Source organism: Oryzias latipes, chromosome 6 (genome assembly GCF_053564925.1).
Source record: "Oryzias latipes strain Hd-rR chromosome 6, Olatipes_Hd-rR_3.1".
Classification (NCBI taxonomy): domain Eukaryota; kingdom Metazoa; phylum Chordata; class Actinopteri; order Beloniformes; family Adrianichthyidae; genus Oryzias; species Oryzias latipes.
The window spans coordinates 34,668,756-34,696,084 of NC_136242.1; the positions used below are offsets into that span (position 1 = coordinate 34,668,756).

The window sequence follows — 27,329 nt, forward strand, 5'->3', positions numbered from 1 at the left end:
GGAGTGAGCTTGTTGGAAGGCCACACCCCTACCACGGGCTACAGGAAATCAAATGGTTTGGATGTGGAGACCAGCAGGCTCCACCTACTTTTTTGTGATTGGTCAGTTTATAACTTGAACTTCAGAAAGATATGAAAAAATGAGGATTATCAGGAGGATGTTAAAAAAAAAGGGGGCGGAGCCTCAGCAGCACCTGTCCTTTAGGGACAGAAACGACAACAGTTTGTCTCCACACATCTGGAAAGGTTGCCAGGTTTGTCGCTTATGAGAAAAAAAAGTCCCCAAGAGGGTTTGGAAAGATGCTGAGTCAGCATACTGCCCCGCCCCCACACACACACTCACTGTTCACTGGATCAATATGGCAAGCCAAAAGGGTCATAATATATTAGAAACTTAAAGGAATAGCCATAAACAATGTCATTTGACATGTTTTAAATCCATAATTCACGTCTGCATAGTTCAGTTTCAAGATGGGTGATAAAATCAGCGTTATTCTTCCTGAAAGAAAAAAAAAGGCTGTCTGGCATGTTTGAAAACACATTAAAACTGTTGCTTTTGAAACGAGAACAGAACCTCAAACGTGTCTGCGGACAGGAGCGGTTTTGGTTCGGACACTGAAGAATCCTGTTTTTCTAGGAGTTCAGGGGGGTCCAAGGGGGTATTCCAGAAGTCATGTTTAAACTAGCCTGACTTTGAGCCTGAACTCTGGCTGAAATCCGCCAGAACTTGTTTACTCTGGGTATGTCGGTTCCAAAAGACCGGATATGAGTTAGCGTAATTACGCTCCACTTGGTAACCCTGGGTTAACACACGTGCACAGCAGGTACATAAAGACATTCTCAATGGATCACAGATTTACGGAGTCACCATGGAAACGTGTGGAGAAAAAAAGAGAGGCTGTACTTCAGTGAGACGGAGATTTAAATGACGGCGTATGAAGATTATACGTCCATCAAAAAAGTAACACAGATGCATCATCAGCAAAAGAAAGAGTTTCTGCTTGGAGAAAAAGAACAAAATAAACGCACGAGTTTCTGATCTCATTTTCATTGTGACGCATACATATATATAACTTATCCAACGTAAATGAATTAATTCAATTGGTAACAAGTAATTGCATTAAAATTTATTCAACCTAGTTTCTTATATCTATCCAACTCAAATTTACATATTTATCCAACTAAATGTCATTTTAGTTGGATTTAGTAAACCCACGAGGATGAACTATTCCTCAAACATTTTTTCTTCATAAATTCTCCACCAGAGGGCGACATCGATCCTTTCTTCTCCCACTGACTCCGAAGCTGCAGAACTACTGCATCACTGATGTTTTACTACAACTTTCTACAAAATGTCACAAAAATAAGAAAACAATTCTTCTGCATTTCTGGTAAATCCAAAGAAAAGGTTGACGTTCAAAGAAGAAGAATCAAGTCAGGTCAAGAATTCATGGGTTATTTTGGAATCTTGTCAGATTTTCATGAATTTGTTGTTAGAAGAAAACAAAATGTTTCAAATGAGCTGCTGCTGCGTTTCAGCCAGAAAACACGGAAACATGTTCTGAGTGGAAAAGAGACTTTCAGGGCTGCATGTTAATCTCAGCATCCATGTCCCACAAACGGTTTGTGTCTGAAGGATGAAGCGTTCAAAGCTTTGTGGACTTTCTGGACTGGTTTCTTCATCAGAACTCGGTCCTGAGGACTAAACCATCAGCAGGGAACTCCAGCATGAACATCTACATTTCTGTAATGTAAGTTCCTCCTGAGAGTTTCTGGATTATCTTCAGGAGCTGAACTGGCCTGTAGGACGCCGGCCTAAAGGATTCATCATAAAAACCCAAACGTTCAGCTTCCTTTATTGCTGGATTAACCTGTCTCATGATCAAATCTAAGTCATAACGAGATAAGACGCATGTTTTTGAGTTTCAGAATGAATGATGATGTTTGAAGCTGCTGATAACACATCAAAACTGAAACGTCAGAAAGTTTGTGTTACAGCAACTTAGAGGCAGAATGACGGCACTACGGATGAATTTGGAAAATGCGATGACAAAAATACCTGCAGCCGCTCGGCGCTGAGAAACCATCCGAAGAAAAATGCCTTTCATGGAAATTCCAGTCGAGTTTGTTTCCGTCTGACTATGTCATTTAAATAAAGCTGTTTATTCAAAATCTGAAAGTTTTGTTTAAAAACCAAATGTACCTGAGTATAATCAGAAGTGAATCAGTAACTATGATACTCAAACTAACCAGTTACTTACTGTATAGGAGACAATAGAAGTTGACTCTACAGATACAGTCTAGCCTGAAGTCATTTCCACCCCCCCAGCAAAATCTGACAGGAAGTTTCTGTTATTCAACCACAAAGGTTCTTTTCAGTTGGGAATGATAGGAATGTCTCACAGGAAGTTCAAAAACGACCAGAAAAAGGTTTCATCGATAAAAGAAATGAGAACAAATGCTTTCAGGCTGGACCGCAGACTGATCCAATGTAGAACTGACTAGAACATCCAACAGTTTATTGCTGTACTGAATCCATAGCAGACACAGGAGGAGCAGGATTCAAATTAATGAGCTCTGATGACCTTTGACCTTTAGCAGGTAAAAAACAACCGTCTTTGACTTTGATCAGAATGATGCAGCCTCAGATCACTACACACCTGTGATGCCGTGACCAACATCTCCTTTAGGAAACATTTGCATGCAGATAATCTGAGGAACAGAAGATAATCTGAGGAACAGAAAATAATCTGAGGAACAGCAGATAATCTGAGGAACAGAAGATAATCTGAGGAACAGAAGATAATCTGAGGAACAGCAGATAATCTGAGGAAAAGAAAATAATCTGAGGAACAGCAGATAATCTGAGGAACAGAAGATAATCTGAGGAACAGCAGATAATCTGAGGAAAAGAAAATAATCTGAGGAACAGAAGATAATCTGAGGAACAGAAGATAATCTGAGGAACAGCAGATAAAACCAGGAACAGAAGATAATCTGAGGAACATCAGATAATCTGAGGAACATCAGATAAAACCAGGAACAGCAGATAATCTGAGGAACAGAAGATAATCTGAGGAGCAGCAGGTCACAGAGGTCTTTCCTAAACGCTGTTTTGGACGTTTGCTGTCGTTTTTAAATTTTGTGTTCAATAAATTCATCTCACTGATGAAAATCTGACTGAATCTTTGAAAAAAACGAATCCAGCTACAGATTTAACCAAACAAAGAACATATTTCTCTATTTTAGGCCAAAAAAAGTCGGACTTTCTTTGAAATAGAAAAAAAGTTTCAATGTGAATACAGCGTCTCTGTTCACAGATCTTCCCTTTAGGGTTTTTGTAGAGCTCCCCCCTCCGTTTTCTCAGGAATCGGCCCCCTCCTGGGTGTTCTCCTGCTGGGGGTGCAGCTGCACTGAGGTGTGTCTGCATGTTTTGGCTGAAGGATTGCTGGATTCAGGTTGGATGCGTGGGTTGAAGTCTGGATCAGACAAACGGAGCTCGGCTGAGAGGCGGGGGGCGGGCAGAGGCGAGGAACTTGCCCAGACTTGCCTTCAAACATGGCGGACAAAGTGCAGGGGGTTGGAGGAGGAAGGTCTCGGCTCTGCGGTTTGACAGCAGATCATGTCGGTGAACCCGTTTCTCTGCTGCCTGGAGGTCAGCTCCTTTCTAGAACTGTGGAACTTTCAAAGCTTCAGGATTTCTCGCCGCTGTCGGTCTCAGAAGAAAATTACTGCCTTGAACTTTTTAGGGATAAACTTTCATAAACTCTTGACCTTCATCCAACGTCCTTCTTCATGAGGAGAATCTGCTGCACTTTTCCTTCAGGCTGCTACACGTGGTCAGTTTTAGATCCATGTATGAGATGACATTTAGCTCCGACTGCTGGCGTTTCATGGCCTGTCACGGTCAACCATCATAAATAAAGCCACCAGCACCGTTGTATGGCTCGCTGACACTACCTGCCCCTGCCCTCACACCCCATTTTGACCCGCCCACAGGGGTAGAGCTGCCCCTCTGCCCCTCCCATCCTGTCCAGAGCTGCATGTGACAAATTCATTTTAAAAAAACAACACTATTTTCAAAATGGCGGTTTTCTGTCTGTTTTATCTCCATAGCAACCATTTTATTTATTGGTTGTCCGGGGGTGACGAACATGTCAACGTTATTTTTAGAAGAATCTGCAAAAGTACATTTTGGGAATTCCTTGGCAACAGATGTTTTCTATTAACCCCGCCAATTTTCCTTCTATGTTAACATTGTGTAATACTGTTTCGTTCATTTTTTTGTCTTTTTTTTTACTTGTCCTGTCCAACAGCTGGGCAGACAGATGAGAGCTGAGGGCCTCTTGTGTTGGACATATTTTACTTTAACAAGAGGGGTTATTAATCTTCAGACAAACCAGAGGTATCCGGCACCCAGGGACACGGACACCCCCCGGCTCAGGTGTGATGTGATCCCAGAGAGCTCAGGGATCCCTCAGCTTGAGTCATGTTTTACATTTTAACAATATTTCAATAGCAATTGTGCGAACAACAGCAGAACGCCCATTTGTGAGTTCGCCACGCTAAGAGCGGTAAACATCTACGAACATTAAACCAACGTTTATACTGAAGTAGCTGCCACATGATGGACTTCCTGTGACGTCATTTCCGGGTGAGCTATTCCCAGTGCTAGTTGTGTGACTGCTGTCCTCTTGTTTGGCATTAGCCTTACTACTATTGCTTACTCTAAGGGTTATCTGGGTTAATATTCACATCTAGTACCTTTTATTAGCGAATTCACCACTGTTAAACCGCTTGCTGTTCACTTTTCTCATTTCTCATTTTGCTAAATAAACCACTTCTCTTTACTTAAACACCGCTAGCCTTAGCTTAGAACCTAGCATGGCCACCACTCCTTCCGCCTCTCCTCCTCTCTCCTGCCCCATGTGCCATATGTTTAGTGATGATCCTGCCTCCTTTAGGGAAGATAGCGGTAGGTGTGTTAAGTGTAGTCTTGTGTTAGACTTGGAGGCCAGGCTGGAGCAGTTAGAAGCGCGGCTCCGCACAGTGGAAGCTAAGCCGGCTAGCCAGGTCGTTACTCGTAGCGCGGGCCGCGCCACCAGGGCTAACTTAGTTAGCACCCCAGCACCCTCCCAACAGCCGGGAGACAGTCAGGGGTTTGTACCGGTTGGGAGGAAACATAGTGCTAAACGCAAAAACTTAGAGCACCCGAGACTCCACGTTAGTAATAGGTTCTCCCCCCTCAGCGACACACCCGCTGAACACTCAACTCTGGTTATAGGCTCTTCTGAAGTTAGAAACGTGGAGCTCCCAGCGGCTACTGTCAGGTGATATCCGGGGGCCAGAGTTGGTGACATCGAGGGGAACCTTAGGATGTTAGCTCAGAGTAAGTCCAGGTTCCGTCGAGTCGTGATTCACGCAGGCGGTAATGATGCCCGACGGAGACAGTCAGAGGTGGTTAAGTTAAACGTAGCTTCGGTGTGTAAACTGGCTAAGACGATGTCCGACACTGTAATTTTCTCTGGTCCCCTGCCGAACTTAGTCAGTGATGAAATGTACAGCCGCTTTTCATCATTTAACCGCTGGCTTTCTAGATGGTGCCCAGAAAACGGCGTTGGTTTTGTGGATAACTGGAGCGCGTTTTGGGGGAAGCCCGGTCTCATGCGGAGAGACGGCGTCCATCCCACCCGGGACGGTGCCGCTCTTCTTTCTAGAAACATTTCTGCTAGCCTTAGTCTGTTAACCTGACAATCCAGAGACGAGACCCGGGCGCAGAGCAGCAGTGTAAAACGCTCCTCTGAGCCTCCCTTAGGGTTAGTGCCGGTGCAAAACCCATAATAATGGCTGTCCTTCGTGTGTCGAAGTTGACTGTCTTGAGTTTGAGGATTAAAAATGACAGCCTCTCATGTGGGCTGCTAGTCCAGCTCGGGATCTGCAGAAGCGATCACATGTCAAGCATTTGAAATCGGTTGAAGTTGCTACGGAGTGACGCCGGTAATGTGCATGTTGGTATTCACGTTGGCGTTGGTCCTCAATGGTTATAATGGCATCCTTTAAAGTTGCACGCCATTTGGATTTTTGTATGGCTTCTTCTTCCCAGTTGTAGTGTGGGATGCCTGCTCTCTTCATGTGTCGCTTTAGCACATCTTTATAGCGTAGTTTCTGTCCACCGCGGCTCCTTTTTCCTTGAGAAAGTTCTGAGTAGAATACTGCTTTGGGTAATCTATTGTTGGGCATCCGACACACGTGCCCTGCCCATCGAAGTTGTGCGGATGTTATTAGGGCATCAACGCTAACTGTGTTGGCACGTCTCAAAACCTCAACATCTGGGATACGATCTTGCCACTTGATGTTGAGAATGAAGCGAAGGTGGCGAAGCTGAAGTCGTGTTAGAGCCTTGATATGTCTGCGGTAGAGTGTGGTGCACTCAATGGAGTATAGCAAACAGGGGATGACTGCGGCTGCATATACCTTCACTTTGGTACTAGTACTGATGTCGTGGCAACTCCACAGTCTCTGTTGTAGTGCACCATAGGCCTTAGTGGCAGAAAGTATTCTCCGTTCCACTTCCAGATCAGCTGAGTTTGAGTTAGTTAAGGTACTGCCCAGGTAAGAAAAACTCTCTGTTGACTTCAGTGGTTCATCATGAATCATAATCGTCTCTGGGTGTTTCTTGGATAATGTGGGAGGCTGATACAGTAGTTCGGTCTTAGAGATATTAATCTTCAATCCAAACATCTCAGCTGCAGAGGAAAAGCGATCTACAATCTGTTGCATATCAGATGCGTTACTAGCTACAAGGGCTGAGTCATCAGCATAAAGTAGTTCTCTGACACACATCTCCTGTGTCTTAGTGTGGGCACGAAGACGGGCAAGGTTGAAAAGTTTACCATCAGTTCTTGTGCGGATGAAGACACCCTTGTTTGGGCCTTCTTTCATAGTATCCAGTACAGCTGTAAGATATAGAGAGAAGAGGGTTGGTGCCAGTACACAGCCTTGCTTCACGCCATGGTTAACTGGAAAGGTGTCACTGGGTTCACCACCAACTGAAACCTGTGCCCTCATTCCATCATGAAATTGCCTAATAATGTTGACAAGCTTGTCTGGGCAACCATAGGTTTCAAGGACCTTCCATAGAGTTGTACGATTGACTGTATCGAAAGCCTTTGTAAAATCTACAAAGACTATATAAAGTGGTTGGTGCTGCTCTGCTGCCTTCTCCTGCAGCTGTCTCAGAGTGAAAATCATGTCTGAAGTGGAACGACCAGCCCGGAAACCACACTGAGACTCAGGAAGTACTTCTTCAGCAATGGTCTTTAATCTATTCAGGACAATCTTTGCAAGCACTTTTCCAGCTATGGCCAGTAGTGATATACCCCGATGGTTTCCGCAATCTGCACGGTCGCCCTTTTTCTTGTAGATGGTGACAATTAAAGCATCTCGGAAGTCTTGTGGCACAGTACCAGAGATAAGACATCTGTTGAATAGATCCAACAGAGATTCACACAACTTCTCACCACCATATTTCAAGATCTCTGATGGGATACCATCAAGACCAGGTGCTTTACCACTTGCTGTTGATTTCAGAGCGTACTTGAGTTCTTCCATACTGAATTGTCTACCCAGTTCAGTCTTTTTTGGTGTATTTTCCAGGTTTTGACATGCATTTGACTTTACTGAACCATCTTGATTTAGCAGCTTATAAAAGTGCTCCTTCCATCTGGATCTGATGTCTTGGAGATCTGAGAATAGCTTACTTCCATCTGCTGATCTTACTGGGGCAACAGCAGTGCTTCTTGGGCCATAGATAGACTTCAGACCGGCAAACAGTCCATGGTAGTTATGATTATCAAACATGCTCTGCAATTCCTCTGCTTTCTTCTGCCACCAGTTGTTCTTCAAATGTCTCAGCTCCTTCTGTACCTTTGCCTTGATTTCCGAAAGTGCACCCTTGCTCTTCTCAGAATTCTCATGTAGATGTCTAAGATGTATATGCTTCTTTTCCTCCAAGAGTTTCTCGATTTCACTACCATGATCACAAAACCAATCCTGAGTCTTTCTATAAACAGGACCTAGGGTGTTCATACTTGTAGAATAAACTGTTTCTTTCAAATATTTCCAGTGCTGTTCAATATCCATCTCTCTAGTCAAATTTACATTCTCCAGAGCTGCTTCAATTTCTTTTGATAGCTCATCACAACACGTTTTGTTTAGCAGTTTGTTAGTATCCATTTTCTTGGGCTTGGTACTTGCAGACGTTTTCCTACGAGGTAAGACAATTTTTATTCTAAGTTGACATCTCACAAGGTAGTGGTCAGTAGAGCACTCTGGTCCACGCATTGCCTTTGTACATAATACATCTGCTAAGTCTGATTTTCTGGTAATGACATAGTCAAGCAGGTGGAAGTTACCTGAGCGAGGGTGCTTCCATGTGAAGAAATTCTTATCGGGTTGATAGAAAAATGTGTTGGTGATGCTTAGGTCAAGTTGAGCACAAAGGTTTAGAAGAAGATCTCCATTGGAGTTCTTTTTCATCTTTCCAAATTTGCCAATGACACCCAAGTAGGTTTCCCAGTCTGTTCCAACTCGAGCATTGAAGTCACCTAATATCAGGAGCTTGTCTTCTATGGGAACTTTGAGGATTACATGAGTAAGTTCTTGGTAAAATGTTTCTTTTACGTCATCAGTGTAAGTCATAGTTGGGGCATACACGTTCACCAGAGTTAAATAGCGACCTTTCTCAATAGGTACTCTTAGAGACATAAGTCTAGGTGAAATTGCTGTGGGTAGTGAAACTAACTTTTTAGCAATTGTGTTGTGGATTGCGAAGGCAACTCCAGCTTGTCTAGGTGCTGTGGTCTTACCAACCCAGAAGAAAGTGTACTCTGCTTCTTGGAGCTGTCCCTGGGCCTCAAGACGTGTCTCCTGTAGGGCTGCAATCTCAATGCTGAGCGTCTTGAGTTCCTTTGCAATCAAAGCTGTTCTACGTTCAGGTCGGTTATCATTATCTAGCATAGTTCGTACGTTCCATGTTGCAATAGTCATCTTCTTTGATTTTGAGGTTCTACCGCATTAAAGGAAGTCCCGCTGACCGCGGTTAGCCAGCCAGGTATAGATCTGAGTACGCTTTTTTTACCCCACCTTTTCTAGGGGCTTCCCATTCCTGGGCAGGCAATGCTGTCCCTAAAAAGGGCTGCCTGGTCACTCACATTGCTGCCTCAACAAACTGGTACTCATAGGTCAGTTAAAGTTGCGACCATCAGATGTGAGCCGCCTGCATGCAGAGCTTCTGCTAACAGCTCCCAGCTACTTAGGCCTGCTGTCGACACATGTACTCTATCGCCACAGGTCTTAACACTCAAACACTCAAAACCCTCAAAACCCAAAACGCCTTGCACAAAACCAAAGCCAGTTGGTGTTGTGCCTCCACCAGACTGCCTCTCTGGTCCTCAAACGCCACATACAATGTGGTACACAAGTGTGCAACGTACATTGCTGACGAAGAGGTCGCCCCGCAGTAGCAAAACACTTGCTGGTTGATGCCATCCTTTGGCCTCAGCTTTTTGAGGCTCATCAGCATGCCATCAGGTGTTAACGCCATTGGCTATTGGCTCATCTGCCGTTTCCACCCCCAGACATCCTGCTGCCAATGCCTGAACCTGTGACCCCAGGTAGGGAGGCTAGAGGGTGCTATCACTTGCCTAAGGTGACCCCTCAGACTAGTGGAGGGAAGGAGTCGTCTTACTTCTCCATTTTAGACTAGCTCCAAGCTAAGTCTAACCACTGCAAAACCCATGCAGGGAAAGTCAAGCAGGTCCTAGCTTTAGCTTATGTGCTGAAAGACAAATGAAAGGAGCGCGTCTTAGAAACCTTAAAGTGACAGACAGCAGTTCTCACAAGCAGAATTATGATGTCATTAAATGCGGTTTATTAAACATTCGATCCATTTCCTCCAAGTCCCTCTTAGTCAATGAGTTAATTACTGATAACAATCTCAGTCTTTTAGCCTTAACAGAAACTTGGCTCCATCAGGATGACTATGTTAGATTGAATGAAGCAACCCCCCCCACTTATGCTAACTATCAGAAATCCAGGATTTCAGGGAAAGGAGGTGGTTTGGCAGTAATATCACAGTCTAGCTTACTTCTCAGCCCTAAAGTTAAAAATGCTTATAATTCATTTGAAAGCATCATATTGTCTATAAATCACCCAAACAGGAAAACTCGAAAACCTGTTTTACTCATAATTATTTATCGCCCCCCCGGCCCATATTCAGAATTTTTAACTGAGTTTTCCGACTTCCTATCGACTATTGTCTTAGATTCTGATCAAACTATAATATTAGGGGATTTTAATATTCATGTTGATGACCCCAGTGACTGCCTAGGAAAGGCTTTTGCAGCTTTATTAGATGATGTTGGTTTCACCCAAAGTGTGAATGAACCCACTCACTGTCATAAGCACACCCTGGACCTTGTTCTAACCCATGGGATAGAGATCAGCCAGCTGAGTGTCCTTCCTCTTAACCCCATCATTTCTGATCACTTTATGATTACCTTCCAGCTTACACTGGAACATCCTTCTGTCCCAGTGAATAAGAAACAGCTTAGAAGAACCTTAACTGACCGTTCTGTGTCTGAGTTTAAACACACAGTTCAGCCAGTACTTAGTGATATTCTGAGAAAATACTCTGAGTCCAGCTCCCATAGTATCAGTCCTAGTATAAATGACCACTTTGTTAATGATGCCTTACAAGCCCTCAGGAGTACACTCCATGTTGTTGCCCCCTTGAAACCTAAGTTCGTCAGACAAAACCGAGTAGCACCGTGGTTTAACGCTGAAACTCGTTCTCTTAAACGAGAAACCCGTAAGTTGGAAAGAGAATGGCGCCGCTCCGGTTCAGAGCAGTCTCTGGATATCTGGAAACATAGCCTATTAAATTATAAAAAAGCTCTGCGTAGAGCTAGAAGCCAGTACTATTCAACCTTAATATCAGAGAATGGAAACAATCCAAGATTTCTTTTTAGCACTATAGCTAAATTAACTCGCAGTCAGAGCTCAGTAGAACCACATGTTCCTGTTTCTCTCAGCTCTGATGATTTTCTTACATTTTTCGATGGTAAAATCTCAAATATTAGACATAAGTTAAATCAAGTTATTCCTACTATCAGCCCAGAACAGGCTGAAGCGGTAGAAATGGAGGCATCCATAGAAACCTCTGTAACATTAGACGGCTTCACTATTGTGGATCAAGTGGAAATAACATCTATTATTACGTCCTCCAAATCCTCAACGTGTCTGTTAGACCCAATTCCCACTAGACTTTTTAAAGAAACTTTTCCCCTAATTAATGATCCCATATTAACAATGATAAATGCCTCTCTGGAAACGGGTTACGTGCCACAGTCTTTTAAATATGCAGTTGTTAAACCTCTTCTGAAAAAGCCCAGTTTGGATCCTAGCATCTTGGCCAACTATAGACCGATATCAAACCTGCCCTTTATTTCTAAAATCCTAGAAAGAGTTGTAGTTAAGCAGCTTTACTGCCACCTACAGGACAACAGCCACTTTGAAGACTTTCAGTCGGGGTTTAGACCTCATCACAGTACGGAAACTGCACTAGTTAGAGTCTCTAATGACTTGTTATTGGCCTCAGAAAAGGGACTACTTTCTATTCTGGTCCTGTTGGACCTCAGTGCAGCCTTTGACACTATCGACCACGGTATTTTACTCCATAGATTAGAGCAGGACATAGGGATCAGAGGATCTGCTCTCCAGTGGTTTAAATCCTATCTGTCCGATAGGTATCAGTTCATTAATGTAAATGGCCATTCCTCTCAGTGCACTCGAGTCAACTATGGAGTCCCACAGGGCTCAGTCTTGGGACCGATCCTGTTTACGCTTTATATGCTACCCCTAGGAAACATAATCAGGAAACACAGCATTAATTTTCATTGTTATGCCGACGATACGCAGTTGTATTTATCCATGAAGCCTGACCAGAATGACCAGATAGAGAAACTGAACGCCTGCATCAGTGACATCAAGACCTGGATGACAATTAATGACCTCCTCTTGAACCCAGAAAAAACTGAGGTCATTATACTAGGTCCTAAAAACCTCAGAGATGCTCAGATAGTCTCCCTGGATGGCATAAGTATAGCCCCCAATTCCACAGTTAGAAACCTTGGGGTTTTACTTGACCAGGATTTATCATTTAAGGCTCACATATCTCAGGCGTGTAGAACTGCCTTTTTTCACCTGCGGAATATTGCTAAGATCAGAAATCTACTTTCTAAGAGTGATGCTGAAAAACTCATCCATGCATTTGTTACGTCGAGGCTGGATTACTGTAACTCCTTGTTAGCAGCGTGTCCCAAGAGTTCCTTAAGAAGTCTCCAGCTTGTTCAGAACGCAGCAGCTAGATTGTTAGCAGGAACTAGCAGAAGAGATCACATCACTCCTGTGTTAGTTTCACTTCACTGGATCCCAGTTGATTCTAGAATTAAGTTCAAGATCCTCCTGTTAACCTATAAGGCCTTACATGGAATGGCCCCGTCTTATATTAAGGACCTCATAGTCCCTTACCAACCAATCAGAACACTTCGCTCGCAAAATGCAGGACTGCTTGTGGTTCCTAGAATTAGTAAAAGTACGGTTGGAGGTAGAGCGTTTAGTCACCAAGCCCCTGTTTTATGGAATAAACTCCCAGCTCATGGAAGAGAGGCCGACTCAGTTTCTACATTCAAAGTTAGACTGAAAACATTCCTCTTTGGACAGGCTTATTGTCAGACTAGTTAGTATTCAGAGATTATTTAACTTAATGTTAGTTTGTTTAAATTAAACTTAATAACTATTTCTTTTAAAAGGCTGCTAGAAGTTGAAGCTGGGGTAACTATGGTGCTCTGGGGTTCTGTCCTCTTTTCTCTTCTACTTCTACCCTTCCTCTCCTCTATTCTTGATCATAATTCATCATTTAGTTCTCCATGCCTCTGTTTGGTGCAGTGATTCATGTATTGTCCCTCTTTTCCTCTCCCCTCCTGGAGAGTGGGAGTGCTTCCAGACTCCTGTTGTTTCATCCGTGCTCCTGTTCCTGACCGTTTACCTCACCTTTGCTCGCGCTCCTACACCTGGCTGTGGTTCCTGTCTCCGGCTCGACTCGCGCCCCTGACTGTCCCCCCAACCACGGCTGGATGAAGCTCGTCTGCTGGACTTTTATATATGTAGTTGTAGATTTAGATAAGTTAATTCTTCTCTAAGAGTTCTGGTAAATCGCCTGTCCGTCCTGGGGGAGGATCCCTCCTTCATGTGGGCACCCCTGAGGTTTCTTCGTTTTTTCCGGAATCCGGTTTTTTTGGGAGTTTTTCCTTACCGCGAAGGGGGGGTCTAAGGGCAGGGATGCCAGTATAGCTTAGTCAGTTTGTTAGTTCATTTTAGTATTTTTCTATTGAACTCTTTGTATTCATGATCCTTTTGATTTCATGTTTTACTTCGAAGCCCATCGAGACGACTGTTGTTGTGATTTTGGGCTATACAAATAAAATTGAATTGAATTGAATTGATGCTCCAGGAGCTAGGAGGTGAAAGGTGGAGAGGGGGGGGTTCTTCTACTTCATTTTTACTAACCCTTGTGCTATCTTAGATGACCCCCCCCCCTTCCATTAACGTGTTCTCCCTACCATGTCAAAGGTGGATAAAGGTGGAAAGATTTCATTTCATGACCTGTACTTTTACTTCCACCTTGTATTATTTTTATTCTTACCCATTGCTACTTTGTTTTTTCGTACTTTTCCAACTGCTGTTTTTTTTTTTTTTGGCTGCTGTGACAACCCAGTTTCCCCCCAGGGATCAATAAAGTCTTATCTTATCTTATCGTATCTTATCTTATGTAATCCATGGACACCAGTAAAGATCACAAATCATTGAAGAAAAAAGGTTCAGAGCTCTGTCTAGTGGGTCTAGATCAGTGTTTTTCAACCGGAGATGCTCAAGTGTGCCGTGGGAAATTGCCCTCATTAATCATTCACTAATCTAAAAACATTTTCCATCTCCAGGATATCAGCTCTTTGTTCATCCAAACAGGCCCTGATAAAACACTGAGTAGTTAGGAATATAAAAGATCTTAAAATTACTTTTTCTTTGTGTTTATTTAATTCTATTAAAGAAATTTTGATAAGAATGACGTTACCGCGATTTCCCTGCAGCTATGACAGTTTGCGGAAAAGTCCCGCCCCTTTAACTGTCTCCACCAATCATTCTTGAAGGCTTAATCACATGTCATCAGTCTGACCAATCAGAAGTGCTTAAAGTCTTCACTTCCTTGTTCTTAATTCTGCTGATAAAGTCGCTCAGTTCTAACAAAAATACCAGCTAAAGCTCGTCTTTAGCGGTGTAGCTTTCCACAGAATCTGGTGTCAGACCGTGAAACAAGTGGACAATACAATGAAGCTCAGAGACGCGAGTCTTTCTGCAAGTTTTCGGCAGTTTTCACACTACATCTCCCATGATGCATTGGCTTAAAGGGCCAGTGTCCCAGGGCACAATGAGTTGCCCTTGCGAAACGCCTTGAAACCACAACAAACAGACAGTTTCTAAATTTTCTAATTTAACTTTCATTTCATCTCTTAGAAAAAACAGCCGCAACTTCCTGCTTTTCCGGCCACAATCCTCACAAAAATGCACGTGAGATTGCGGGCGGGCGGGCGGGCGGGGGGGGGGTCGATCAATACAGACCATGAATTTCTGTTTTTTTTTTTTTTTTTTGGATGCTGGTTTGCCGCGGGATTTTTGTCAAGGTTAAAGTGTGCCGTGGCTCAAAAAAGGTTGAAAAACACTGGTCTAGATGACCCAACTCCCAATGGTAAAGTGCCCAGGATCTCATGTACAGAACTCACTGGGAGTAGTCTAACTACAGACCCCCCCCCCCCCCATCTCACTGGGAGTGGTCTAATTTCAGAACCCCCCCCCCCCCCCCCCCATCTCACTGGGAGTGGTCTAACTACAGAACCCCCCCCCCCCCCCATCTCACTGGGAGTAGTCTAACTACAGAAACCCCCCCCCCATCTCACTGGGAGTAGTCTAACTACAACCCCCCCCCCCATCTCACTGGGAGTAGTCTAACTACAGAACCCCCCCCCCATCTCACTGGGAGTAGTCTAACTACAGAACCCCCCCCCCCCATCCCACTGGGAGTAGTCTAACTACAGACCCCCCCCCATCTCACTGGGAGTAGTCTGACTACAGAACCCCCCCCCCCATCTTACTGGGAGTAGTCTAACTACAGACCCCCCCCCCCATCTCACTGGGAGTACTCTGACTACAGAACCCCCCCCCCATCTCACTGGGAGTAGTCTAACTACAGACCCCCCCCCCCCCCCATCTCACTGGGAGTAGTCTAACTACAGAACCCCCCCCATCTCACTGGGAGTAGTTTAACTACAGAACCCCCCCCCCCCCCCCCACCCATCTCACTGGGAGTAGTCTAACTACAGACCCCCCCCCCATCTCACTGGGAGTAGTCTAACTACAGACCCCCCCCCCCCATCTCACTGGGAGTAGTCTAACTACAGAACCCCCCCCCCCCCATCTTACTGGGAGTAGTCTAACTACAGACCCCCCCCCCATCTCACTGGGAGTAGTCTAACTACAGACCCCCCCCCCCCATCTCACTGGGAGTAGTCTAACTACAGAACCCCCCCCCCCCCCCATCTCACTGGGAGTAGTCTAACTACAGACCCCCCCCCCCATCTCACTGGGAGTAGTCTAACTACAGAACCCCCCCCCCCATCTCACTGGGAGTAGTCTAACTACAGAACCCCCCCCCCCCCCATCTCACTGGGAGTAGTCTAACTACAGAACCCCCCCCCCCCATCTTACTGGGAGTAGTCTAACTACAGAACCCCCCCCCCCCACCCATCTCACTGGGAGTAGTCTAACTACAGACCCCCCCCCCATCTCACTGGGAGTAGTCTAACTACAGAACCCCCCCCCCCCCCCATCTTACTGGGAGTAGTCTAACTACAGAACCCCCCCCCCCCATCTCACTGGGAGTAGTCTAACTACAGAACCCCCCCCCCCATCTCACTGGGAGTAGTCTAACTACAGAACCCCCCCCCCCCATCTTACTGGGGGTGGTCTATTCCTCTGTCAGAGTCCTTCAGGGGAAAACTCCCTCTTTCTTCCAGCTTGTTTCTGGAAGCATGTTCTCTCCGTCTGGAGGTCTTCAGTTTTCAGGCTTCCTCTCAGAGCAAAAGCTTTTCTTACCACATGTATGGAAACGTGTGGCTGTCTGTTGCCATGCCAACCGCCCACCTCATGAGATGAAGGTGGCAGGAAGTGGGCTGTGAGCGTGTGCAGACAGGCAGCCTGACCCGTGGCAGATCAGATCAAGCACCTCCTGTCTCGGTGTGGGGGTGCTGCTCCTGCCGAGGCTTGTCCCGCAGCTCCACTGTTTCATGAGGGGGGAGCAAGGAGGTGTGTGTGTGTGTGGGGGGGGGGGGGGGGGGGGGCTGTCATCAGTCGTTCCTCCTGCGGACATGTTCAGATGCTTTGGTGCAGGTGACAGATGTTTGGCTTCATCCTCCTTTCATGGGGGTAGAAGAAACGTTGGCCTGCTGAAGCAGCTGCTGGTGGGGTGGGGGTGGGGGCTGACTCACAGAGTCAAAGCTCTCCAACGTTCTGGAGGCCTTCTTAAGATGACTTTTGTTAAGAAATAAACCCAAGTGTTAAAAAACTCTGTTTTTGTTTGAATGTGTGTGTCTGTGTGAGTATGTGTCTGTGTGTGTGAGGGACAGTGTATGTGTGGGTGTCTGTGTGTGTGTCGGTGTGTGTGTGTGTGTGTCTGTGTGTGTGTGTGTCTGTGTGTGTGTGTGTGTGAGTCTGTGTGTGTGGGGGACTGTGTATGTGTGTGTGTCTGTGTGTTTTAATCTGTGTGTGTGTGAGTCTGTGTCTGTGTGTGTGTGAGTCTGTGTCTGTGGGGGACTGTGTATGTGTGTGTCTGTGTGTGTCTGTGTGTTTTAATCTGTGTGTGTGTGAGTCTGTGTCTGTGTGTGTGTGTGTGTGTGAGTCTGTGTCTGTGTGAGTCTGTGTCTGTGTGTGTGGGGGACTGTGTATGTGTGTGGGTGTGTGTCTGTGTGTGTGTCTGTGTGAGTCTGTGTCTGTGTGTGTGGGGGACTGTATATGTGTGTGTGTGTGTGTGTGTGTGTGTGAGTCTGTGTGTGGGGGGGACTGTGTATGTGTGTGTGTGTGTGTGTGTCTGTGTGTGTGTGAGTCTGTGTCTGTGTGTGTCTGTGTGTGAGTCTGTGTCTGTGTGTTTTAATCTGTGTGTGTGTGAGTCTGTGTCTGTGTGTGTGTGAGTCTGTGTCTGTGTGTGTGGGGGACTGTGTATGTGTGTGTGTCTGTGTGTGTGTGTGAGTCTGTGTGTGTGTGTGTCTGTGTGTGAGTCTGTGTCTGTGTGTTTTAATCTGTGTGTGTGAGTCTGTGTCTGTGTGTGTGTGAGTCTGTGTCTGTGTGTGGGGGGGACTGTGTATGTGTGTGTGTCTGTGTGTGTGCGTGTGGGTGAGTCTGTGTGTGTGTGTGTCTGTGTGTGAGTCTGTGTCTGTGTGTTTTAATCTGTGTGTGTGAGTCTGTGTCTGTGTGTGTGTGAGTCTGTGTCTGTGTGTGGGGGGGACTGTGTATGTGTGTGTGTCTGTGTGTGTGCGTGTGGGTGAGTCTGTGTCTGTGTGTGGGGGGGACTGTGTATGTGTGTGTGTCTGTGTGTGTGTGTGTCTGTGTGTGTGAGTCTGTGTCTGTGTGTTTTAATCTGTGTGTGTGTGAGTCTGTGTCTGTGTGTGTGTGAGTCTGTGTCTGTGTGTGTGTGTGTCTGTGTGTTTTAATCTGTGTGTGTGTGAGTCTGTGTCTGTGTGTGTGTGAGTCCCACAGGGTTCAGTTTTAGGACCCATCATGTTTATGATCTACATCAGTGTTTTTCATCCAGTGTGCCGTGGAAAATTTCCCTCATTCACTGATCTAAAAACATTTCCATCTCCAGGATTTCAGCTCTGTGTTCATCCAAACATCCTGATAAAACACCGAGTAGTTAAGAATATGAAAGATCATAAATATTTTTTTTTGTGTTTATTTGATTCTATTAAAGACATTTTGATAAGAATGACGGTACAGCGATTTAGCTGCAGCTATAACTGTTTTAGGAAAAGTCCCGCCCCTTTAACTGTCTCCACCAATCATTCTTGAAGGCTTAATCACATGTCATCAGTCTGACCAATCAGAAGTGGTTAAAGTCTTCACTTCCTTGTTCTGATTCTGCTCATAAAGTCTCTCAGTTCTAACAGAAATACCAGCTAAAGCTCGTCTTTCCACAGAATCTGGTGTCAGACCGTGGGCAGAGTGAAGTGAACAAAAAAATGAAGCTCAGAGACGCTAGTCTGTCTGCCATCACTACATCTCCCATGATGCATTGGGTTGAAGTGACAGCGTCTCAGCGCACAAAAGTCTTCCCTGTTAAACGTCTTTAAATCTTCTAACTTAACTTTTATTACATCTTTTAGAAAAAACAGCTGCAGCTTCCAGCTTTTTCTCCCACAATTATCACAAAAATGCACGTGAGATCATGGAGGGACTGTGGATCAATGCAGACTATGAGTTTCTACTTTTTATTGATGTTTTTTATGCTGGTGTACCGCAGGATTTCTGACAAGGTTAAAGTGTGCCGAGGCTCAAAAAAGGTTGAAAAACACTGATCTCCATGCTTCCTACGAAACATAATCAGGAAACACAGCATTCATTTTCATTGTTATGCCGTTGATACGCAGTTGTATTTATCCATGAAGCCTGACCAGAATGACCAGATAGAGAAACTGAACGCCTGCATCAGAGACATCAAGACCTGGATGACAATTAATGACCTCCTCCAGAAAAAACTGAGGTCATTATAGTACAAAAACCTCAGAGATACTCTGATCAGAAATTCTCCCTGGATGGCGTAAAAATCGTTTTACTTTTGTGTCACTACAGTGTAACACGTTTTCCTGTTGTGTGTTTGTTGTTCATAAATTGTTGTTGTTTGCTTGTCTTTAAACTTAAAAATCTTATTTTTCTCCAAAACAGAAGACGTTATTGTCCAACCCCCCCTTACAGTGTGTATGTTATTGTGTGTGTCACAGTGAGCGTTCTGTGCTGGCTCCGCCCACGCCGCTCCTCCATCCACAGGCAGAGTTAGAGAGCAGCTTTGAAGTCGGCTCCAATGACTCATTACCCAACCATCCACCCGACCCCCCCGTGTCCTTTACAGCCTCCAAACACCGCCAGCACTGCTCCGGCATCAGACTCACAGAGGATTCAGTTTCAGGACCAGCAACCCCCCCCCCCCAAGAGTGTCTGGAGCATTCATACTTGACAAACACCCCCCCAGAAAGACCTCCACACCTACACCTGAGACCCCTCAGGTGGTGGTGGTGGTGGTGGTGGGGGGGGGTCATATGTCAGAATCAGGTACCTTCCAGAAACCAGAACGTTTCTCTGACACTTTGTGCCTGAAAGCGGCTCCTTACAGTGTCATGGTTTACTCTGGAGGGGGGGGATGGTACACGTGTCAGCACCTGTACCTGCATGTTCATCCACATTCATTCAGAAAATCTTTGCACTTCCTTCCTGTAGTGAGACAAAACCGAAATGAACACAGGAATGAGCGGGAAAGACCTGTTCGGCTCTTTAACGAGTTTGATTGTCCAGACGAGACGACAGGAGGACACAGATGATGAAGACGTGACCTTCACACCTTTAGATGATGAAGACGTGACCTTCACACCTGCAGATGATGAAGACGTGACCTTCACACCTGCAGATGATGAAGACGTGACCTTCACACCTGCAGATGATGAAGACGTGACCTTCACACCTGCAGATGATGAAGACGCGACTTTCACACCTGCAGATGATGAAGACGTGACCTTCACACCTTTAGATGATGAAGACGTGACCTTCACACCTGCAGATGATGAAGACGTGACCTTCACACCTGCAGATGATGAAGACGTGACCTTCACACCTGCAGGTGATGAAGACGTGACCTTCACACCTGCAGATGATGAAGACGTGACCTTCACACCTGCAGATGATGAAGACGTGACCTTCACACCTTTAGATGATGAAGATGTGACCTTCACACCCACCTGCAGATGATGAAGACGTGACCTTCACACCTGCAGATGATGAAGACGTGACCTTCACACCTGCAGATGATGAAGACGTGACCTTCACACCTTTAGATGATGAAGATGTGACCTTCACACCCACCTGCAGATGATGAAGACGTGACCTTCACACCTGCAGATGATGAAGACGTGACCTTCACACCTGCAGATGATGAAGACGTGACCTTCACACCTGCAGATGATGAAGACGTGACCTTCACACCTGCAGATGATGAAGACGTGACCTTCACACCCACCTGCAGATGATGAAGACGTGACCTTCACACCTGCAGACCTCTGCATGACGCCGACCTCTGCATGACGCCGACCTTTGCATGAGGCCAACCTCTGCATGAGGCCGACCTCTGCATGAGGCCGACCTCTGCATGAGGCCGACCTCTGCATGAGGCCGACCTCTGCATGACGCCGACCTCTGCATGACGCCGACCTTTGCATGAGGCCAACCTCTGCATGAGGCCGACCTCTGCATGACGCCGACCTCTGCATGACGCCGACCTCTGCATGAGGCCGACCTCTGCATGAGGCCGACCTCTGCATGACGCCGACCTCTGCATGACACTGACCTCTGCATGACGCCGACCTTTGCATGAGGCCGACCTCTGCATGACGCCGACCTTTGCATGAGGCCAACCTCTGCATGAGGCCAACCTCTGCATGAGGCCGACCTCTGCATGACGCCGACCTCTGCATGACACTGACCTCTGCATGACGCCGACCTTTGCATGAGGCCGACCTCTGCATGACGCCGACCTTTGCATGAGGCCAACCTCTGCATGAGGCCAACCTCTGCATGAGGCCGACCTCTGCATGACGCCGACCTCTGCATGACACTGACCTCTGCATGACGCCGACCTTTGCATGAGGCTGACCTCTGCGCGGCCCTGACCCCTGCATGACGCCGACCTCTGCATGACACTGACCTCTGCATGACGCCGACCTCTGCATGAGGCCGACCTCTGCATGAGGCCGACCTCTGCATGAGGCCGACCTCTGCATGACGCCGCCCTCTGCATGAGGCCGACCTCTGCATGACGCCGACCTTTGCATGAGGCCGACCTTTGCATGAGGCCAACCTCTGCATGAGGCCGACCTCTGCATGAGGCCGACCTCTGCATGAGGCCGACCTCTGCATGACACTGACCTCTGCATGACGCCGACCTCTGCATGACGCCGCCCTCTGCATGAGGCCGACCTCTGCATGACGCCGACCTTTGCATGAGGCCGACCTCTGCATGAGGCCGACCTCTGCATGAGGCCGACCTCTGCATGAGGCCGACCTCTGCATGAGGCCGACCTCTGCATGACGCCGACCTCTGCATGAGGCCGACCTCTGCATGAGGCCGACCTCTGCATGGCGTCGACCTCTGCATGAGGCCGACCTCTGCATGAGGCCAACCTCTGCATGAGGCCGACCTCTGCATGGCGTCGACCTCTGCATGACGCCGACCTCTGCATGAGGCCGACCTCTGCATGAGGCCGACCTCTGCATGACGCCGACCTTTGCATGAGGCCAACCTCTGCATGAGGCCGACCTCTGCATGACGCCGACCTCTGCATGACACTGACCTCTGCATGACGCCGACCTTTGCATGAGGCTGACCTCTGCGCGGCCCTGACCCCTGCATGACGCCGACCTCTGCATGACACTGACCTCTGCATGACGCCGACCTCTGCATGAGGCCGACCTCTGCATGAGGCCGACCTCTGCATGAGGCCGACCTCTGCATGACGCCGACCTCTGCATGACGCCGACCTCTGCATGAGGCCGACCTCTGCATGACACTAACCTCTGCATTAGGCCGACCTCTGCATGAGGCCGACCTCTGCATGAGGCCGACCTCTGCATGACGCCGACCTCTGCATGATACTGACCTCTGCATGATGCCGACCTCTGCATGACGCCGACCTCTGCATGACGCCGACCTCTGCATGAGGCCGACCTCTGCATGGCGTCGACCTCTGCATGACGCCGACCTATGCATGAGGCCGACCTCTGCATGACGCCGACCTTTGCATGAGGCTGACCTCTGCGCGGCCCTGACCCCTGCATGACGCCGACCTCTGCATGAGGCCGACCTCTGCATGAGGCCGACCTCTGCATGAGGCCGACCTCTGCATGGCGTCGACCTCTGCATGGCGTCGACCTCTGCATGACACTGACCTCTGCATGAGGCCGACCTCTGCATGAGGCCGACCTCTGCATGAGGCCGACCTCTGCATGAGGCCGACCTTTGCATGAGGCCGACCTCTGCGCGGCCCTGACCTCTGCATGGCGCCGACCTCTGCATGACGCCGACCTTTGCATGAGGCCGACCTCTGCGCGGCCCTGACCTCTGCATGGCGCCGACCTCTGCATGACGCCGACCTTTGCATGAGGCCGACATCTGCGCGGCCCTGACCTCTGCATGGCGTCGACCTCTGCATGGCGCCGACCTCTGCATGAGGCCGACCTCTGCATGACGCCGACCTCTGCATGACGCCGACCTTTGCATGAGGCTGACCTCTGCGCGGCCCTGACCCCTGCATGACGCCGACCTCTGCATGACACTGACCTCTGCATGACGCCGACCTCTGCATGAGGCCGACCTCTGCATGAGGCCGACCTCTGCATGAGGCCGACCTCTGCATGAGGCCGACCTCTGCATGACGCCGACCTCTGCATGACGCCGACCTCTGCATGAGGCCGACCTCTGCATGACACTAACCTCTGCATTAGGCCGACCTCTGCATGAGGCCGACCTCTGCATGAGGCCGACCTCTGCATGACGCCGACCTCTGCATGATACTGACCTCTGCATGACGCCGACCTTTGCATGAGGCTGACCTCTGCGCGGCCCTGACCCCTGCATGACGCCGACCTCTGCATGACACTGACCTCTGCATGAGGCCGACCTCTGCATGAGGCCGACCTCTGCATGAGGCCGACCTCTGCATGGCGTCGACCTCTGCATGAGGCCGACCTCTGCATGAGGCCGACCTCTGCATGAGGCCGACCTCTGCATGGCGTCGACCTCTGCATGACACTGACCTCTGCATGAGGCCGACCTCTGCATGACGCCGACCTTTGCATGAGGCTGACCTCTGCGCGGCCCTGACCCCTGCATGACGCCGACCTCTGCATGACACTGACCTCTGCATGACGCCGACCTCTGCATGAGGCCGACCTCTGCATGAGGCCGACCTCTGCATGAGGCCGACCTCTGCATGAGGCCGACCTCTGCATGGCGTCGACCTCTGCATGACACTGACCTCTGCATGACGCCGACCTCTGCATGAGGCCGACCTCTGCATGAGGCCGACCTCTGCATGAGGCCGACCTTTGCATGAGGCCGACCTCTGCGCGGCCCTGACCTCTGCATGGCGCCGACCTCTGCATGACGCCGACCTTTGCATGAGGCCGACCTCTGCGCGGCCCTGACCTCTGCATGGCGCCGACCTCTGCATGACGCCGACCTTTGCATGAGGCCGACCTCTGCGCGGCCCTGACCTCTGCATGAGGCCGACCTCTGCATGACGCCACCTCTGCATGAGGCCGACCTCTGCATGAGGCCGACCTCTGTATGGCGCCGACCTCTGCATGACGCCGACCTCTGCATGACGCCGACCTTTGCATGAGGCCGACCTCTGCGCGGCCCTGACCTCTGCATGAGGCCGACCTCTGCATGACGCCGACCTCTGCATGAGGCCGACCTCTGCATGAGGCCGACCTCTGTATGGCGCCGACCTCTGCATGACGCCGACCTCTGCATGACGCCGACCTTTGCATGAGGCCGACCTCTGCGCGGCCCTGACCTCTGCCGCTTTAGGCTCTAGAACCGTCTGTGATTGGAGAATCAGCAGTTTTGCTTTAAGTGTCTAACCGCCTTTGATCAGGAGTGTGAAGCTCATGGAGAACCAGGAGAACCACACTGAACGGGTTCAGAGGTCAAAGTGTCAATCACACAAACATCAGAGAGAAGAGAATGAGGACCTGAGTGGGTCAGAACCTCAGCGGAACCAGAACTTGTGTAGAACCAGAACCTGTATGGATCAGAACCTGTGTGATGTCTCAGGAGCTGCTCAGGGAGAAGATGCTCTGGACTTCCTGTATGTCCTCATGTTGGCTCACTGGAGAACCCGGTCACAAACAGCCCCCACCCCCACCCCCCGGGTCACAGCTGCCCTCGTGTAAATTGACTGAGGTGCCGATGTGTGCGGCGGTATTTTTAGGCCAGTCTCCTCCCGTACGGCTCCACTGATGGAGCCTTTGATGCGTTCATGATCCCACTTCAAAGCTGCACCAACGTGAAGGGGGGGGGGGGGGGGGGGGCTTTCAAATGCCTCAATGTTCTTGGCGATGCGGTTCCGTGACCTCTGACCTCTCGGCGTGCATCGGTGTGGTTTCCTCCCTCTGTGCCGCTCTTCATGAAAGGATTGATATTTGAGCAGTTTCAGAGCAAAGTGTCTTCTGCCCACGTGCTGCAGCCGAAACATACGTGTTAGTTTGAAGACCCGGATCAAAAACATCATACGTGTTGGTTTGAAGACCCGGATCAAAAACATCATACGTGTTGGTTTGAAGACCCGGATCAAAAACATCATACGTGTTGGTTTGAAGACCCGGATCAAAAACATCATACGTGTTGGTTTGAAGACCCGGATCAAAAACATCATACGTGTTGTTTGAAGTCGCTTCATGATGGTTTTACTGCAGCAGCAGTTGTGAGTCATTTCCGCTGACACAGATGGGAGCGATAATGGCAGTGATGTAAAAGCGGCACTCCTGTGTAGAGCTCATCCTCTCCAACGACGGCTTCACTGAAGCCCAGAAGCTTTTTCTTCCTCCTGAGATTCCAGAGAGGGCAGTAAACGCACCACACCTCAAAGCAGGTGTGTTCAAAGACGCTGCGCCTTTCAAGTGTCCTGCTGCTTATCAGCCATGACTCAAGCTCAAAGCCTCCCAGTGAAGGAGGAGTGTGACATTCCAGCTGAGAGGGACTTTCCTGCCCCCCCCCCCCATGTCTGGCATTCATCAAGGAAAGATGGCGGCTTCCGCCCACATGACCGCCGTTAATAAAGCGTCACATTCAAAACACCAAACAGGACAACGGAGTTGTTAAAAAGCTGGATATTTATTTAAATAAATACAAATAGTCAATAATTTAAAGTAGAAAGTGTTTGCAGTAAAACCATAACTCCCATCATGATTGGAGAAGTTATTTGTCCCCAGAGAGCTAACATGAAATCACGTCGGCAGCTGGAGTTCAGTCCGTTTGGAGCTCCTGGACGTCCGTTTCCTCCGGTTCTCCGGGGTTTCAGTCCAACAGTCCTTCATCTCTGGACCGGATGACCTCGTCCTCCCTTTGGTCCGGGTAACCCGTGGTCCACAGTGTTGCTGGACGGGCAAAAGGCGGCTCGTTAGTGAAGGACGCGTCAGCGCCGCCGCGGAACAGCCGTGAATCCTCCGCGGGTCTTACCATATTAGGAGCGGCTGACCGCCCGCCCGCGCGCTCGCTCGCGGCTCAAGGCGCTCGCGCCATGCGCCTCTCCTGCTGACCGGGCGACGCGCTCTCGGTGTCCTGGCGCGTTTTAAAGTCCTGAATGGCCTTCTTGTTCTTGTAGTCGATCAGGGCCATGGTGATCACGGCGTTCCAGCAGTTCTCCTCCCCGGAGCACCGGAAGTCGATCTCTTTGTTGTCTGTGGTGACGATGGTGAAGTAGATGAACTTGCCGGTGCGCTCCACGCAGTCCACCTTCTTGATGGACTGCAGCTTCAGCTCCTTGCCCTTGGATCGCTTCTGCGTGTCGGCGTAGATGTTGAGGCTGTCCGTGGTCAGGACGCACGTCTTCCTCTTCCAGAACTGGAGCAGGCTGTCGCTCCTCTTCTCCAGCTCTCCCTCCTTGAGGACCTGGCTGATCTCCGCCGCGGACATTTTCATCCTTTACGCGCAGCGGCCCCGCGTTCAGACGGCGTCTCCGGACGGTGGAGCTTCTCTGCAGAGGTGGAGTAATCCAGAGCGCGGCTGTGAATGGACCAGGAGGAGCGGCCGAGTTTATGCGCTCCTCTTCTTCCCGCCCACGTCACGTGGTGTGAAATTTGCATCAACAGTTGCGGCAGAGAGTGGGCGGAAGCCTGGGCGCAGAGAGGAAGAAGTCCAACCGTGGAGCAAAGTACGCCGCCCGGGCGTTAATCACTGACCCGCATGTTTCAGTGTTTGTCAGCTGATGTGCGCGCGCAGCCGGAAAGAGGGCGCGTGAAGGGAAAGCTCCACATGATAGTTTCTGTTCTTCCATCCGCGGAGAATGAGGTCTAAAACAGGAAAAGCGTTTTTTCACAGCGTCCTTTAGGATTTCAACTTTAACATTTCTGTAAAAACTTATTTATTTTACTGCTTGTGTTCTTTTGTCTCTTCTGTTGTGTTTTTGACAAATAAAAAGAGCAGATTCTCTCCTGTTATGATGAAGAGTTGACAGGACTCCTCATCACTTCCGGTCCCATTTGCTCTGGTTACTTAAAGACAGAATCTCTTAAGTTCAGCTAAAATGTTCCATCGTCTTTTAAGAAAAGAGATAATAAAGTCCATTTCTGAACATGAACCTTGGAGCCAATGAAAGGACTAGATAACAATGACATCATCCTGTGTGGGTGTGGTCAGGGTCATCTGTCCTGTCTGAGGATCCATGAAAGAGGTCCCTCCTGCGCTGTAGAGGCTGTATGAGCTCAGAGCCCACAGGAGCGCCGCGCCTCCTCTCCACCTTCCTCCCCCTCAGAGGCTTCTCCTCTGGGCTGTAAAGATTACTTTGCTGTTTGGCAAAAGGAGGTGCAGCAGACGGTGGCACTAATGATGTTTACTGTGGAACAAGATCCTCCGAGTTTTCATTCAAGTCAAACTCAACAGATCAAATTTGTGGGAGCGCTCAGGTTTGTCTGCAGCAGGTGGATCTGGAGGTGTGTTGTGGCGACCTCAGGGTCAAACCAGCGGGCTCACCGCCTTCCTGCAGACCAAACAAACCCAAAGAGGAAGCTGATAACACACCAGCTGCGCCCTCAGGGGACGGTTTGAACCCAGGAGGAGTCTGGGGGTCAGGTGTCTGCTCCTCCACAGGGGTCTGAGCACACACGGGTGTGGCAGCAGGT

General features: G+C 48.5%; 1 protein-coding gene across 1 annotated transcript; it reads right to left on the minus strand.

Moving 5' to 3' along the window:
- Positions 1-25,304: 25,304 nt before the first annotated feature.
- Positions 25,305-26,639, minus strand: phlda2 (pleckstrin homology-like domain, family A, member 2). Its single transcript, XM_011493147.4, has 2 exons — positions 25,669-26,639; positions 25,305-25,586 (listed from the first exon to the last, which is right to left on the minus strand). The coding sequence occupies exon 1, from the start codon at positions 26,128-26,130 to the stop codon at positions 25,714-25,716; it is 417 nt and encodes a 138-aa protein (XP_011491449.1). The 5' UTR covers positions 26,131-26,639; the 3' UTR covers positions 25,305-25,586; positions 25,669-25,713.
- Positions 26,640-27,329: the final 690 nt, after the last annotated feature.

Coding starts and splice junctions, on each gene's coding strand:
- phlda2 (XM_011493147.4), bottom strand. CDS start 26,130: ATGAAAATGTCCGCGGCGGAGATCAGCCAGGTCCTCAAGGAGGGAGAG.